At 36.3% G+C, this 18,265-nt stretch overlaps 1 protein-coding gene across 5 annotated transcripts in view; it reads left to right on the top strand.

The window, feature by feature from the left end:
• Positions 1-18,265, top strand: part of KDM4C (lysine demethylase 4C) — a 410,995-nt gene that overhangs the window by 201,544 nt on the left and 191,186 nt on the right. For 4 of the 5 annotated variants that reach the window (XM_082656307.1, XM_082656309.1, XM_082656308.1 and 1 more), the window contains 3 exons: positions 10,870-11,063; positions 14,004-14,242; positions 16,636-16,949. In XM_082656307.1, the coding sequence (XP_082512433.1) occupies positions 10,870-11,063; positions 14,004-14,242; positions 16,636-16,949 (747 nt within the window). The remainder of the gene's footprint in view (positions 1-10,869; positions 11,064-14,003; positions 14,243-16,635; positions 16,950-18,265) is intronic. The other variant, XM_082656305.1, reaches the window with a different exon arrangement.

Consider the following 18,265-nt stretch of genomic DNA (forward strand, 5'->3'; position numbering starts at 1 on the left):
AGAGACATGTGATCAGAGTGCGTTGAGTGTGGGGTAGTGTTTATGACATGACTGTTAAATAAATAAAGGTTTCATTTTTTCCTGAAAAATATATTAAAAATTCAGTATGACATATAGGATTTAAACATATGGTAACCTAGAATTTATTAGAAAAATAACAAGTTATTTTTGTTTCTCCTAAGCGAGAGCACCCTTGATATATACGGTCAGCTCTCCGAATCCTCGGGTTCTGCATCTGTGGGTTCAACCAATTATGAATTGAAAATATTAGGGAAAAAAGTCTAGAAGTTCCAAAAAGCAAAACTTCAATTTGCTGCCCACTTTGGTAGCTATTTATATAGCATTTACATTGTATTTATAACTATTCCCATAGCAGCTACATGGTATTAGGTATTATAAGTAATCTACAGATAATTTAAAGTGTGTGGGAGGATGTACATAGATTATATGCAAATATTTACTATACCATTTTATATAAGGGACTTAGGCATCTGCAGATTTTGGTGTCTGAGGGCAGTCCTGGAACCAATCCCCCAAGGATACTGAGGGACAGTGGTACTATCCAGAGCTTCCATTCTGGGGATTACGTTATGCATACATGGCCTTTTTATTCATTTTCCTCCTCATTTGCTCCTCCCTCTCCTCTTTAGAAAAACGGTATTTACTTATTAATCATATTTCCTACATTGATAATAGTGTTTGAACTGTACAAAGAAAGATGGAAAAGGGTTAGAGGATGTTGCCTTCATCTCCAGTTCCACAGAAGTGAACATCTCCAGCATTAGTCAGATGGTTCTTACCATGGCCAGTGTTCTATCGTGAAACTTGGGGCATGGCTAATTCTGCATTCAACCCCTTGAGTTACTCAGCATGGTCCTATGTGCTTAGTGGCTCAGTGAATGGGAAGCTGAGAATCCCAGAGATGCTGGTAAGTAGGATGAGTCTTGCATCACTTGAACTTTTTTTTCCACTCACTATCCTTGTGCCATCCAGCAAGTCACTTAGTATTTTTGTGCCTCAGTTTCCCATCTATGAATTATGATAATTAGAGTGGATTTTTTATTTCCTAAGGTTCATTCCAGGTGCAGGATGAACTTCTAATTGTGTCCAATTAGTCATTAAAAAATATTTGCAAGATTCAAAAGTCAGTGTATCTGAGCATCTTGAGAGGAGGATTATATGTTGTATACTTCTATGTATTTCTGTTGGCTCTCTCGCATATGATCTTACAGAGTCTTAGGAGCAAATATTTATATTCATAAATCACTTAGATCCCTAGGACTCTGCAGAGCCCCATTTTTTATCTGATCTTGCCCAAATTTATCACCCATATAAAGTGTGTGACATGCAATGCATGAATTCAGAACAAAATAACTTCATCTGTTCCCCAGTACTAAAGAGTTCAATTTCATGCTGTGTTTTACATGGCACAGTGGGAGTAGATTGTTTAATGTCTGTAACTCTGAACTTCCTTAACCTTTCTATCAGATACTTCGGTAAGTGTTGAGAAGCAGAAATTCTAAAAATAATTCCTACAGTTTTTTAGAGACCCTTGGAGCAAGCTATTTGAGCCCATTCCCCTTCTTTTTGCATAGTTTTTCATTGTCTATTTGAGCAGTGTTCCCATGGGTCAGAAAGATAGAGTTTCTAGTCTCATACCTTAAATTGCTTTATAATTGCCTTACTTTATAAGGGAGATATACCTTATAAAGTATGGTGAAGCCTGAAAATATTCAGAAGAAATTAATCTGAATCTATTAAAAGTAGGGAGAGCGGAGGAAACATATTTCAGAAAGTTGCTAGCTAGACTGGATAAACTCTATCAATACAGCATGATGTCATGCATAAAAAGCTAAAATAATGACATCCAGGCATTTATTCTCAACTACAATTTCAACTTGGTTATGGGTCATAGAAAAAGAAGTTTAGAATGGAAAAGTGTGGCCCATATTTAAATTAAAACCATTTAAAATGTGTTAAATATGGTTTGGTTTTGAATGTCTACAGTAGATTGGTTAAGAGTATGGCAGTTATTCTAGATTGAATCTGGTAAAGGCTGTATTACTTGTTAGCAGTGTGACATTGGGCAAATTAAGTAAAATTCTCTGAGCCTCTGTTTCCTCATACGTTTATAAAAGGTTATTTATTGAAAAAATATTTTTAAGGGCCTCCAGTCCTCTAGACAACTAGAATGTACTTCTCAGAAAGACAGACACAATGTATATTTTCATGGTTTAAAATAGACTGGGAGGGGAAGGTCAGATATGGCAAAAGTATCTGAAATAATTCACAATAATGATTTATTAAAGTGAGAATAAGAAATTTAGTAGTGGTATCAGACTTTCTTACTATGAATATGATTATCTTTTTGGCCATTAGGGATATATATATTTTTTTGTGGTATGCGGGCCTCTCACTGTTGTGGCCTCTCCCATTGCGAAGCACAGGCTCTGGACATGCAGGCTCAGTGGCCATGGCTCACGGGCCCAGCCGCTCCGCGGCATGTGGGATCTTCCCGGACCGGGGCATGAACCCGTGTCCCCTGCATTGGCAGGCGGGCTCTCAACCACTGCACCACCAGGGAAGCCCCCATTAGGGATATTTTAAAGCTATTTTCTTCTTTATGTCCATGAGAACAAAACATTTAGAAAATTTCTCTGGGTGTGTATCCTGGGATCCCCAGAACCTTTAAATGCTTTGTGCACCCTGACAACATCAGGGTTATGTGAGCTCTGCAGAGCAGTCCGGGGAAAAACAAGGGATGTACAGGTCTCCTGCAGAACTTGCTTCATTAATGGATATAAGGACAAAAGAAATGACCTTTGCATTCTTTATATACTTTCATTGTTGATTAATACTGATCTTAGAATTGTATTTCTTTTATCTCCCTGCTCAGTCAGTGTAAACATAATTATATAGTTTACTCTTCATGTGATCTGGTGAAATAGCCTATTACTTGTCTTTGACTGATATTATATGAAATGTTACTCAGGAAATCAAAGTGCTGTTCAAATATTATTTTCACCTTAATTAGTTTTAAGTATTTAACAACTCTGTTTCTTGTATTAAAATAATACTTATAAATTAAGATAATTATAATAATTTTCTCCCAAAATTATTAATGAAGAGGGTACATGAACAAATGAGCAATGATTGAATAAGTACACGGATGAAGAAAATCAGTATTATAATGGGTATTACATATGACCAAGGGATGAAGAAGGCCCATTTGGTGTACAGTGATGGATACCTAAATATGTTCCATAGATAGGAACTGGCAAGAAATGGGGCATTTTCTGTTCTACTGTTACATTAATTTCACGCAATTTCTTTAGCTCATTTGAAGAATCCCATGGCTCTACCATCTTTGAAAATAAGTTCTGTAAAATATAAGTATTTGAGCCCAGACTGAAACTTTAAAGCATTACATTGCTTTACAACAGCATTTTGAGTTTCCTTCAGTATTTTGTGAGGAAGAGGGTTGGGAGGATCATAATCATAATCATGTTTAAGGAGCTCGGCTGATCAAGTGTATTTACACTTAAAATTTTTTGAACCTTTGTGAGAGACCCAGGAAGACATTTTTATATGAGGGAGCATTCTCAGAGCTCAAGACTTACCATTTTTACTCAGCTAATAAGTAGAAGAGCTGTCGTCAGTTCAGGGTTCAACAAGTATATAGATAGAGCAATGTGGCTACTGCTTATTCATCATATTAAAAACATAGTTGTATTCATTAATCTGGTGGAGTCATCACCATTGTGGACTTTAAAATTGCCTGGTTTCTTTAGCTCAGCACAATGTATATTAGAGTCATCTACATTCATTACACTGATTCTGAATTCCCCTTTTTCTAATGTATACTTAGTTTTGAGTCAGCTAAGAAATACTGATCTGTTTGGAGTACTCCAAGGAGGGTGAAATTCTGTTCAGATTTGTAACTGGCAATGAAAATTTTATGATAATAGAATGAATTGACTACAGAGTAGAATATTCTACTTTTTAAAAAAATTTATTTGGAATAATTTCAATATAAATAGGTTCCTTTACATTTTTTTACAGTTAGTCAACACATTAAATACTTTTATTCATTCTTAATTATATGGTGAATGTAAAAAGAATGAAAGTTCCTTCAAAAATTTTTGTTGTATCTCAACAGGTTAGATACTTCTACAGATAGTATAATAATACCCTGTCAATAGATGTTGGCTTCATTAACTGCATAGTGCATTTATTTTCTAAAATTGTTTTTATTTAATGATTCTTAGCAACCGTTTAAATTAGGCCATGTTTCTGTTAAAATAATTAATTAATTTCTGTAAAAACTGAGTGGTTTCTCTATTGGAACACAATGCCAGAAAATATTGATCAGAAATACTACCTTAAAAATTTGAGTGCATATTGGAAAATTTTGTTTCTCATTCATATTTGAAATGAAAAATAACTAAGTATAATTGTACCAGAAAAAGTCTGGGTTTCCTGGACTTCTGCAAATTTAATATGGGTTAACAGTGTGGCAGTTTTCCAAAGAGCTGGGTCCTTTCTCTTCTATAAGTTTGGTATGATGCAGTAGATTGGATGTATGTTTATGTAGTTGTGAAATGAAGATGGAGATTCCAAAGTACTAGTGGATTGATAGTAACGTAGTTTGTTTTAATGCTAACAAATTTACCAGCAGGTTATTTTTTTACATGTGGAGGGAAAGAAGAATTTTTAGGTTTTGGACATGACTAAGTTGAAAACAGATAAAAGGATTAAAAACAAAAACAAAAAAAAGAAAAAAAGGGTTAAAGAATAGGAAGGAATGAAAGAGATGTAAATCTGGAAGAATAAAGAGTAAATCATAGATCAGTTGGCCACAGATTTCTCTTGATGCTCTAGTGCTAGAATTGTCTAAACCTTTTTTTTTTCCAATGAGGTATCTGAGCTTCCTGAGTGCTAAATTATCTATTTACTATAAAAGGTAGTTTGATGGTTTAGAATATAATTATATTTCAGGCCTAGTTACTGACTTTGGCTCTAATTAGTTATCACCATCAGTCACATTCTTGGTTAAATAAGAGGTTGCTATGCCTAAGTAGTATCTTTGTTATTACTTAGAGTAAACAATAATGAATAGTTTTGTGTCTAATTATGTTAATAACACATTCTTCTTAATTCTTGTTGTCATAGCTAAAGGAAGTGTGTTGTTAGAAAACAACGAAGTGGAGAATATTTCTCTTCCCTTTATTCTTTATTTATGATGTTCTTTCAAAGGGCAACTGGTAATACAAACTTTTGGGTTCTCAAAGCAAATGAATGGTGATTCCATTGAAGGTTTGGCATTTTCCCATTTGGTACACAGTCCTATATTTTCATAGCTTATGTGTTTGGAGATGTAAGACAGTTTTGCTATGTGTTGGATAGGAAATGGATGCTTCTTTCTTACTGTATTTCTAATTTAATGTAGTAATTTGGTTGTACCTTGAAGATAATTAACAGATAACCTTCAAAAACAATAATTTTCTTGGAGGGGGACTAGATTTTGATAAAAACCTAACTTTTCCAATTATTGATTTGAATTTTTGAAGGAAATAGGAATTGATATGCTTGTTTGTGTTTTTAAAATGAGTCATTTTCATTGTTAAGTACAATTAAAGTGGTTATCATAAAGGACAGTAACTTACAGTGTTCTTAGGTTTTAAGATACACCCACTACTCATGTGCCAACAGCAGAGAGCAATATATGCTTCATCAGACACTTATAAATATTCAAAACAAGAGTTTGCCATCATTGGCTCCTTTCCTCTTTTTGACTGTCCTGTTCAGTAAATCTGTTTCATCTATGCATTGGTCCCTTTTTATAATTGTTGGGAAATTAATAATTTATAAGAAAAATTTAAACATTATCCTCTTTGGGCTATGATATACTGTGGTTGACATTCATTGGAATTTTGTATGTAAAAAAGAGAACATTTTCCTGTATATGTACAGAAAATTAGTTTTTAATTCTGAGATTGATAGTATCTCATGTCTCTTGAAACTACATACATGGAGCCATCTAACACCAAGCTCTTATATTGATAAGAGGCCCCATTTTGGGGGATACAGTAGAGAAGTCACATGAATTCATCCCCCACCCTCACCTTATTCTACCTTACAGTATCCTACCTGGCAGGATTCACTTGGGTCACGGTGTTTCCCCTCGTAAATGCCTGACTTCTGTTGATCCTTCAGTTTCTGTTGTTTCTTCAAGAGGGGAAGCCGAGGAGTTGAGTCTGATAGGAAGGACCCAACCAGGAGCTGGATGTGCACCGCAGTGGGTTCCACCCATGACAAGGGCCCAGTCCTCTCACATTATCTCTCAATCCCCTGCAAGGTCATAGTTGCTCTCGATTCTTCAAAACCTCTGTGCACTTCTCCTTCACTCTTAAGACCCCTCGTTATACCGGAAGCCTGATTCTTACTTCCTCAGTTGCTTCAACTTTCCCAGTAAGGCAAAATTTAATAACACTAAGAACCTCTATATTCTTGTAGTCAGACCAATTTAAGGCCTTGTCCGCTGTGTGTCTGTGTCTCTTCTTGTCTGATAAGGGCACCAGGCCCATTGGATTAAGGTCCCACCCTACTCCAGTAACCCTTTATGTAATTACTTCTGTCTGCCATAACCCTTTCTCCAAATAAGGTCCGCATTCTGAGGGGGGTTAGCACTTGAATATACCATTTGGGGGTTGGGGGAGGGAGACACAATTTAACCCATAACAGCCACATCAAGTGGCTATTAGGCTTGTTATCTTATTTTAAGCTATTCTTTCCTTAGTTCCTTCCTAATTATCATTTAATTGTTATAAATAGACTGAAAAGCAGGATAATTTCACACATTTTTGCATACCTTCAAAGCCTTCCTTATCAGACATTTGCACATGAGAGGTTTTTTCCCTCCCATAATTAGCCATCCTGTGTGTCACAAAGAAAATATGTTAAAGTAATAGCTCAGTTTGGGTTTTTATTAAACATCAACTTCTTATTTTATTAATCATATATTGTGGTTATATGAAATTTCCAATTCTACAATTCATATGACTATTTGCTGCCTTAGAAAGTTGCTGATTTTTAGAAACATTTTCATCTTGAAATTAGATTGCTGGTTTTCAATATAAATAACGGAGAGCCTGAATTTGATTTCCTGGGAGATAGGAACAAATAATCATGATTCTGTGTAACAAGTCTTAGGGTGGTGAAATATGGAAGAATTCAGTGCTTACCAGACTACTGACGATTCCCTTTAAATTTGGACTTAGCCATTACATACATTACATATTACATAACTAGTATGAATGTTCTTAAAAGAAACAGTAAGAAAAGCCATTCTTATTAGTGTTTTGAATTCATATCCAAAATAGATTACTTGAGAAGTATTACCTATTATTGGTTATTGCTCTTTGTACCAATATGTAGTCTGTAAATTTCTTTGTTTCTAAATGGGAGTGTTAATGTCTTCCGTTCCTACTAATAAAGTCACATAGCATGTTCTATTAAATGATCTCATCTAATCTTTAGGGCTTTAAGATGAGTGTATTATTTGTCACTACTGACAAGAGTAGATTTTCTCTGTGCTGTTGAAGTTTACTTCAACTATTTTTGACTCTGGCGTTGTTCCCTTGCATTATTTTGGGTATCTTATGACTCTATTTCTGAATACTTAAAATCAAAGGCAAGACATACATATGTTTTATTTTAAGGAAGTCTTAGAGTTTATTTTTTTCTTAAACTTTTTATTTTCAGATAATTGTAGATTCACATGCTGTTGCAAAAGATAATACAGGTAGATCCTGTGTATCCTTTATCCTGTTTTCCCCCATGGTAACCTCTTACAAAACTATAGTACAATATCAAAAAAGAGGAAATTGACAATGATAGAGTCAAGATACAGAATATTTCCACCACTGCAAGGATCCCTCACATTGCCCTTTTATAGCTGAACCCAGTTCCCTCTCACCATCATCCCCTCCCTTAACCCTGGCAACCATTAATTTGTTCTCTATTTCTATAATTTAAGACACATATTCTTGTATTGAGTCAAACAGTCAGTTGAGTGGTAGATCTTGTTGCATGTATACAAAATTCAAGACTTCTAAGAGAGAGGAATGGGAAATCAAAATCTAGGACAAAATTCTTGCTGTGGAAACATATCATTTATATTGTCCACTCCTTTTTCTTCATGAAGCAAATATTAGTAACACTATACGAAAATAAGAGAGTCTCTGCTGGTGAGTCTAAACTTATTTCTTCCTTTAGTGAAAGGTTGCGTCTTAAACCAAAATATCTTTAAATTTCTCAGAATCCTCATTTTCCATATTTCTAAGCTAATTATAGTAAAAATGACTTAGAACTCTCTCTTTATAGGCATGCCTCAGATATTGTGGGTTCAGTTCCTTTCCCCACAATAAAGCCAGTCACACAAATTATTTGGTTTCCCAGCGCATATAAAAGTTATGTTTACACTGTACTGCAGTCTATTATGTGCAGTAGTACTATGACTAAAAAAAAACACAATGTACATACTTTAATTAGAACATACTTTATTGCTAAAAGATGCTTAACCATCATTTGAGCCTTCAGTGAGTTGTAAGCTTTTTGCAATAGTAACATCAAAAATCACTGATCACAGATCACCATTATAATGAAAAAGTTTGAAATATTGTGAGAATTTCCAAAATGTGGCACAGGGATACAAAGTGACCAAATGCTGTTGATAAATGCTGTTGGAAAAATTGATAGACTTGTTTGATGCAGGGTTGCCACAAACCTTCAATTTGTAAAAAGCGTTTTATCTGTGAAGCGTGATAAAGCAAAGCGTGATAAAGCAAAGCGCGATAAAGCGAAGTGCACTAAAATGAAGTTTGCCTGTACTTAACTAATAATAGAAAACAGTGGTGTAGATAAATAGTACTCCATTCAGAAGAATAATTGGTACAATTTGCATTCAGTGTTTAGGATGAATTTTCTTTGGATGGCAGAATGGTGAGCAGGAAGGCATTGTGGTAGGAGCAAAAGCACTGAGGTAAGGAAGCTCGTGGTGACTCTGCTCCTTGGGTTGAAGAGGAATGTTCATGTTGACTTGCAGTGGGAGAGAAACCTGGAAATCTCACTAGTGGAGTCCAAGCTTAGAGCCCTTGAATGCTGGGCTCAGGACTTTATTTTAAAGGCAGAGCAGAGTATTACACCTTATTGGACTCCGAAGTGAAAGATTATGAGATATTTGAGGGAGATTAAAGTGACAGCTGTAAAGATGAATTGGTGCTAGGAGAGACTGCAGGCAGGGAAATTAGTTAGTTTTGTTATGCTAGGTTTTAGCATCTGACAGTGAAGGTGTCCTGGTAAAAGGATTTCTGCAGGTAGAGGAAGAGCTAATTATAGATGATGACAGACTGGATTTCTAGGGGTAGAAGGCAAGGGAGGGATTAGGAAATGTTGATTGTGAATATAGGAGAATAGAAGGATTGTCATATCATTTATAATAAAATTTTTGTTTGTATTTGGAGAAGCTGGTTTTAGGCATACTGACTGTTAGCTGTGTCCTGTTTTTTGTTTTTTGTTTTTTTTCCTTTTTTCTTTTTCCTGAACTTTCAAGGCAAGATTGGAACTCTCTGGAGGAAGTTTTAAGCTGGAGATTATTAGGAAATTTTAAATTAATTTGCATGGAGATGATAATTGTATTGCCAAAATATTGAAAGACTTACTGTTTCAAGGCTGTTGTTGAGTCAACCAGTCTGTTGCCAGGTGTGTTAGGGATGGTTAAGGTATGTTACGTCTTTGAGACTATCTCTGTTTCACTATTTGAATTCTATCTGTTCCATTGCATGGAGTACTAACCTAGACACAATATAACCTGTGTGAGGTCTTTATAGGAAACTTGCTTTATATGATATGACTTCTAACTATGTATTCATGAGAATCAAAGTTCTAGTGGATTCAAAATAATCTTTTCTTTGAACTTCTTATCTTAACACTATTCCTTCTTTCTAGTGGATATGATTGTAGTGGTGATGGTGGGTGTTTCATGTGATATGATGTAGAAGAGGCTGTTTATTTGCTCCTAATTGTTGGTTACTTTGTGAGAGTATATTTGTTAATAAACATTAATGTGATTAAAATATATCTTGGAGAAAATTTATCTCAACCTATTGGTTAAATTATTCTAACCACACATTTATTAGCTACTTTTATTCATTGTCAACCTAGGTTTTCAGCTTTACAGTATTCAGCTCACTGATGCACCCTTGTGCTGGGAGGGTAATCCTTCTGTTGCAGGCATGCTTTCAAATGTGTGCTCTTTCCTTTCAGTTGTTCTTGGTACACAGTTTCCAAGAACTCTGCAATGCATTTTAACATCTTATTCTACTGTTTATAGATGTGAATATACAGGTTATCACCTCCATTCAGAAGAAATTGAGTTTATTACTCACTGACTGTTTTTCTTAAAACTTTAAAAAAATATTTATTTTATTTATTTATTTTTATTAATTTTCAGTTGTGCCAGGTCTTAGTTGTGGCACATGCGGGATCTTTGCTGTGGCATGTGGGATCTTTTTTAGTTGTGGCGTGCAGACTTAGTTGTGGCATGCGGACTTCTTAGTTGTAGCATGCATGTAGGATCTAGTTCCCTGACCAGGGATCGAAACCGGGCCCCCCTGCATTGGGAGTGTGGAGCCTTACCCACTGGACCACCAGGGAAGTCCCTACTCACTGAATGTTTGAAAATGTAAAACATTATTCTCCATTATGTAGTGACTAAGTATTCATGTATGGTACATTCAAAGGACAACTCAGTGTGACTTTCTGTAGTTAGCAAAATGTTTAAAGCACTCCAACCCCATTGCGTTTCAGTGCACCTGCAGGAAAGACATGGTGAAAATTTCAATGGATATCTTTGTGAGGAAATTTCAGCCAGACAGATACCAGCTTTGGAAACAAGGAAAGGATATATATACCATAGATCACACGAAGCCTACTCCAGAATCCACCCCTGAAGTAAAAGCATGGCTGCAGAGGAGGAGGAAAGTAAGAAAAGCATCCAGGAGGTAATGATCCTGCCCACACCCCATCCTACTTGTACTTACTCATTTAAAATGGGTCCTTGAACATAATGTTCTCAAAGACTATTTATTTGCTTTTTTATTTCTGTTTATTCACCATCAGTTTACTTAATATCTTACGAAAATTTTGACGCAAAGTATTTTCAGTTCTTTGGAAGTGTAACAAATAAATAGAATATAAACAGAGATGTATATTGTATTTGAGAATATTTTGAAAGTTGCAATGCATGAGAAATAGAACAATTCTAGACCTTCTAAACCCCTTACATTAATGTATTTAAAGATTTATCAGTGCCCTCTATTCATCTCCTTATTTTTGTCAACTTCAGTAACTCGATTTCCAACTTTTTAATTTTGCTGCTGATTTTGACTTTTAGTAGTTTTCTTTTTCATTTGTCAAACATCTCAGATATTACTTTTCTCATTGGGATGCCTATATATTTTGCTACATTATACACACTTGGCTTTATTCTTTCACAAGATGTAAATCAGAGCATGTGGTGTTTCTGTAACGTGGTTGTCCCTGTGTACTTTAATCTACATTCCATTTTTGTGGCCAGTGCCATTTCAAAAGCCTTTAGGCCTGTTGTGGTCATCTTGCTGTCTTAAAACACATTAAATAGGGTGTGTGTTATGTTGCTCAGGTCCTCAGGCAACCTTTTTAGACTTTTATATTTTCCAGGTTTATATTACATTTTTACTCTCCAGTATTACTCATTGTTTTTCTTTCAGATTGTAAAAGTAATATTTGTGCATTGGAGAAAATTTGTAAAATAAGGAAAAGAATAATGAAGGAGTCCCAAATCACCCATAACCTCACAATCCAGAGATAACCAGTGTTAACATTTTGTATATATCCTTTACATATATATTTTTATTTATTATATAATATTATATACATTTCCAAAATTGGGGCCATGCTCTTATTAATAATTTGATGACCAGTTTTATATTTTTTCATGTAACTGAATGATTTGCTACAACGTAATTTCTAATGCCTGCATGTATTTAATCTCCTGTATTTGGACCTGTAGCTTGTTTCTAGTTTTTTGCTACTAACCAAATAACACTGCAATTTTAAGTCTTTGTCCACACTTCTGTTGCCTATTTTCTGACTCTCTCTCTCTCTTCCCCCCCCACCCCCCCTGACAATTTACTTTCTGCTATTTTAGAATGCTAGTGAGTGGAGGAACCTTAAGAACATGGAGTGAAACCAGCATTTTGTAAGAGATATACTTGACGCACAGAATTAGTTAGTAGCAGAATTAAAACCCAGGTGTTCTTAGTTCACCCTATAGTCTACAGCAGGAATTTTCAAACTTTTAGTTTTCAAAGCAATTTAATAGGTTAGGAACAACATTTTAAAATTAGGAAGTAAAAGAGAATAAAATGCATTGTAGTTCTTCCCATGAGGTAAGGGTAAGTATTAATTCATGACATGTGTGAGCATGTGTATGTGTGTATTGTGTCATCATCTGAAATGTATAACTTACTGTGGGTTGCATTCAGAAGAGTTTGGGAAACACCGATTTAGAGAGTCACTGTGTTTTGTAAATGTGCGAATCCGCATTGCCAAAAAAGTTCACTGTGGAAGGAGGGGCAGTAGTCAGTCTTGAGTTCAGTAGCCAATGGCACATCTTGAGAATTGTTCTTTAATGGACAGAAAACACAGTACTCCAATTAGGTGTATGATGTGGTCTCTTAGTTACTAACCACAGTGGTCCTTGTGGGTTGACATTGAATATAGATCTATGACATTGAACAGATTCGAAATGCCTTTCAGTAGGTTAAAATAATCAGTGGTCTTCACTCACCCAGTTAGAAAGCCTAATGTTAAGGGGCTTGTTTATTATGCTCACCTTTGTGGTTTGATCATCGAGTTTGCTGATCTCCCTTAAGTAATATGCTATATCTAGGAAAATCTAATGAAGGGAATGATTCACTGAAATCTCAAAGAGATGTCAGCCATCCTATTGTAAGTGTACTGTGCTATTCATAATGTAGAGATATTCCACATAGGCCACTGCATGGGTTCTCAATAAAGTGATGATGATACCAATACTGTTACTTCCAGCAGCAGCCAAAGCTAATTTACATAGGTTATCCCTGGCTACCCCCTTTATCTTATCTGTGACTTCCTATAGAAAAACACTAATGTGTTTTCTTGTGTGTGTGTGTACTCTGAAGTACACGTCATTTTGATTTCAGTTGTAATTCTTCTTAAATGAAAGTGTTAGAAATGTGTCATATACAAAAGGCATCTGCAACAAAGCTATCAAGTGACTTGCTGGAAAATACTAGAAGAGGAAAACTTTAAAAATGGCGTCCACTCTGAAAATAAATAATACATTGATATAAGATGTTAAATACATATGGTTTGCCTTCCTCCTCTCTTAATTCCTTTAGCTAATGATAATTGCATTTAACCTTAATGCTTTTCATGCATATTTCAGAATTGTACGAAACTCAGGGAAATATAGCCACCAGTTCACCTTGGAATGTAAATAATCTACTCAAATTTTAACAACAGCTTTATGGAATCTCCTTATTTCCTTTTTCTTTCTTCATTATCTAAATAATATTTTCTTTTATCCTTATGTCATCATTTTTCACTTTATTTTTCGCTTTAATATTGTTATAAAATTTTAAGTGATTTTCCAGTAATGTTTAATAATCAGTAATATTTAATAATCAATAATGTTTAACAATTTAGAGTTGTTTTAGTTTTTAGTAAATTGTTATTAAAACTGTGCTTAACATTTCAATTTGATCTATTCCTCGTGAAGATTATCTTTGTATAATGTGATTAAAAACCAATCAGTTTTCTCTTCTCTTTTTTCATTAAGTGAAAATAATATTTGTATATATGTTTTTTCCTGTCCATTGGAAATATTGTGTTCTGACTATAGCTTCTTTTGTTAAAAGCTTCCAGTGCACTAGTTCTCACTCTAAGAGGCCTAAGAATGAGGAAGATGAGGAAGTGTTAGCTGCAGTTGATGGGGCAGAGGGCCCCACTCCTGACCCAGACCCAGATGAGCTCAAGGACAGTGAAAAGCCAGAAGAAGCAGTGAAACTAGCAAATACAGAAGCACCTTCAGAGGAAGAGGCCTCTGCTAGCAGGATGCAGCTGGATCACAATTTATCAGATAATATCAGATTCGCAGGTGAGAAACTAGCTGATTATGTTTCACGTATTAGTAGTAGGTGATTGTTGATCTGCCTTAAATCTGTGTTTACTGGGGCAGATATGTTACTTTTCCACGTAGCTTAACCAATAAGCTATCTAAAACTATGCGGTAACTCAATCAAAATGCCAAGGGAGTGTTATGAAAATCAGAAGCACCACTGCTACGGGTAATGGAATTTTGAGGCAAGCAGCCAGCAGTGCCTATTTCGTTTAATAAAAAAGAAGATTCTAAAATGAAAAAAATTTACTTTTAGTGCAACTCAATTTATAATATACAATACATTTTTTGGAAAGCCTCTCTCGAATTCACATGGAATAGAGAAAACCAATTATAGATAATTCTTTGCAGATTCTTAGCGTCGACTTAATTTTAGGAAGAAAATAAAGATTAAGGTTTTACAGAAGCACAGCAAACATTATTCAGTCCTGTGAAATGTGTATATAGTCCCCTGGCTGTTTCTCTGCGCCAAAGCCATCATCTGTAAATCTCAACTGCTTTGCTTTTCCCCGCTTTTATAGCATATTTCTCTGAAATTGTTTTAATGCTTTGCTTCTTTAATAGTTGTTGGAGATTTTGTCCTTTTCCTAATCGAGCTTGTTGGTAATTCCTGTCGCTCTCTCATACCCCTCATCTATTGTATCCTTCAACTGTGGGACTCTCCCCAATCCAGCCACCCCCTTGCTTCCTCTTTGCTCAAGGCACGTTATCTCTTGTCTGGACTGTTGCAGAAATTACTTCCTTCCTGTCTTGCCTGTGTCCACTCTAGTCACCCCTACTAGTCAGTTCTCCATATGGCAGTCATAGTGATCCATTTAAAAGACGTGGTTTGTTTTGTCCCTCCCATCTTCTTGCTCTTATTGCACTCAGAGTAAAAGAAAAAGTCCTGATCATTGTCCTAGTTAATCGGATCCTTGGCTGCTTCTCTATTCTTACTACCTTTTGCTCTTGAAATATCTATGTTAATAGAGTTTAAATCATAGACTTTTTTTTCACTGAGTTTATATTTAATTGGAGAGCTAGACAAATAAATATATAATTCCTATCTAGTGTGCTGAGTGCCACTAGTAGCGATGGCATAGGGTGTTCCTGGAATACCAAGGAAAGACCTGAAATAGACAGGAGGCTGGACTGGCAGGGTTTCTTGGAGTAAGTGATATCTGAATTGACTTGTGATGAACACATGGAAAATAGAAAGTAAAGAAGGTAGGGAAGGGAATAGCAAGCAGTACAGAGAACAGTTATGCAGTGCTTACGGATATTTCTTTATAGTCTCTCGCCGTAGTTTTTTTTTGTTGTTGTTGTTTTTAATCACACCAGGTTAAATTAACTACTTTACAAATTACTGGGTAGTTTAAGCTAAGGGTACCCAGGTTTATTATTTGTGTCACTGCCTGGTCTCTTGCATTTGGACTTCCAGGTTTTGAGACCTGGCAGAGCATCTAATAGAGGACTTGGCTAGTGCAGCATCCGAGCTACTGTGTGATAGGTGAAATGATGCTTGTGTGTGTGCACGTGTGCGTGTATGTGTAAGGAAGGGAGGAGGGTGAATAGAGATGGCTGTAGGAGAGAAGTGCATGTGATATTCTTCTCCTTTCATATGCTGTCATTGTATGATGCAGGATTAGTGTAGGAAATAATTTTTATTCGATCTCACAGTTTTACATGTGGTTTTTCTTTTTTAATATAAATTTATTTTTGGCTGCGTTGGGTCTTCGTTGCTGCGCATGGGTTTTCTCTAGTTGCGGCGAGCGGGGGCTACTCTTCGTTGCGGTGCACGGGCTTCTCATTGCGGTGGCTTCTCTTGTTGTGGAGCCACGGGCTCTAGGCGTGCAGGCTTCAGTAGTTGTGGCTTGTGGGCTCTAGAGCGCAGGCTCAGCAGTTGTGGCTCACAGGCTTAGTTGCTCCATGGCATGTGGGATCTTCCCAGACCAGGGCTCGAACCCGTGTCCCCTGCATTGGCAGGCGGATTCTTAACCACTGCGCCACCAGGGACTTCCCTACCTGTGTTCTTGAGATACATCCTCTGAGCTGGAATGTTTCGTCAGTAGCATATATTGGAATTAAGTTCTTATTTTTAGAAAGATCTCAACTTGCTATTGCTTGGGTAATTATTGTTATTGCCCTGGCTTTTGACATTGGTCTGCAGTGGAACCTCTTTTTAAATCCCTTATTTTGTCAGTAAGTATATTATTTTGCCACCTTAACAATTACGAAGGCTGCATGGTGCTTTGGTGACCTTTCCCACTCAGGTCTTTAGTGGAAATTTAGAGGGAAAGTTTGATGGTAGAAATTTAGTTGAGAATAGTTCAACAGTTCTCAGCAATAACACAGTGTAAGATTTATTAACAGTCTTTTGTTTTACTCCTCAGGAAACGTCTGCCTAAGCACATCTGTGGCAGAGAAAATCAAAACTGAGGCTGACCAAACCTGTGCCACAATTCCGCCTTCAAATCCCAGTGATGCTGACGATTCCATGTCTAGTGGCCATGTTATGTCTAAGGAATCAGAGCCACCCAAGCTTCCATGGCCAAAGTCACCTGAGTCGTGCTCCTCTGTGGTGGAGAGTAACAGTGCTTTGACAGAGGGAGAAGAGAGTGATGTGGAGAGCCATGGGGTAGGCCTTGAACCTGGGGAAGTCCCAGAGGTCCCCAGTGGAGAGAGAAATGGCTTCAAAGTCCCCAGTGTATGTGGCAGTGTCAATTTTTACCATATTTATTATGTTGTCAAGGCACTTTCTGTAAACAGAATGCTGTGCATCAAAATCTTGCTTTAGGGCAGAAATAACATTTCACAGTTATGGGTCTTAATCATATTTCTTTCAATGACCGGGAGGTAAGCCTTCTGTGAGGTCTGGCTCACATGGTAATAATTCAGAGAACATGGAACTTTTGGCCACATATTGGAGCTTAATTTTCTTACTTAAAAATTTTTTCTAACACTAAACTCTTTATTTTGAGATAATTGTAGATTTACATGCAGTGGTAAGAAATAGTATAACAAGGTCTTATGTATCCCTTTTGCCCCAATAGTGTTTTCTTTTTTTTTTTTTTCCAATAGTGTCTTCTTGGAAAACTATAGTAGAATATCACCATGATACTGACATTGATGCAGTCAAGATACAGAGCGGTTCTGTCACCTCCAATAGTAGCCAGGCTGGAAATAATTTCAGCTGCAGGGCTCTGGCCTCCTTCTGCCAATGCTTAATACCTCTGGGTTGCAGGCTTCCCACAGCCTCTATTTTAAGATTAAGGCTCATCTGGTCATACTTTTCCCTGACTCTTTCCTCATGGACTCTGAATCTAGGACCAGGCTGACCCTTCTGGTCCTGCCCACCGTGGGAACCAGGCCTTTGCCTCTTGGAAAACTCAAGATCCCTCTTGATTTCCAGCCTCCCCATTCTAACCCTTTGCATAGGGCCTCCCTGTTTCTCATATGTTCTTGTACGATGTTAATATCATATGCTCTCAGCGTAAACTTTCACTGTAACTTTAAGATTGTGAGTGTATCAGCCAAGCTACGACTGCATGTAGTGATTGTCATAATTTGGTAACCTCTTTTGACCTGCACAACTTGATAAAGGAGTTCAAGTGGATGAGTGAGGGAAGCCTCAAATGTTGGAGCTGATAAATTGTGCCGGCCACTGAACAGACCCACTTCCGGACTGCTCCTGGTCATTTCAACTCATCACAGGCCTTTTGGAGCTTTAGTAGCAAGGGAGAGTAAATAAAGACATCAACTTGGAATACTCTGTTCATAAGTAATTTTAAAATGTCCAATAAAATATAGATGATTTCCTAATTTCACCCAATAACTTTTATCATTTTTATGCATGATTGTCCTACTGAACTATAAAATATTTCTCAGAAGTATCTGAGAAATAGAAAAATATGATCTAATTTATTTGAAAAGGTTGCTGAGCAATTTGAAAATAGTATTCACATACCAGTAAATAAAATTTACAACTTAATTTCACATAGCGATTGTAGCTGGATAGATATT

Source organism: Grampus griseus, assembly GCF_964374135.1.
Source record: "Grampus griseus genome assembly, chromosome: 6".
Lineage (NCBI taxonomy): Eukaryota > Metazoa > Chordata > Mammalia > Artiodactyla > Delphinidae > Grampus > Grampus griseus.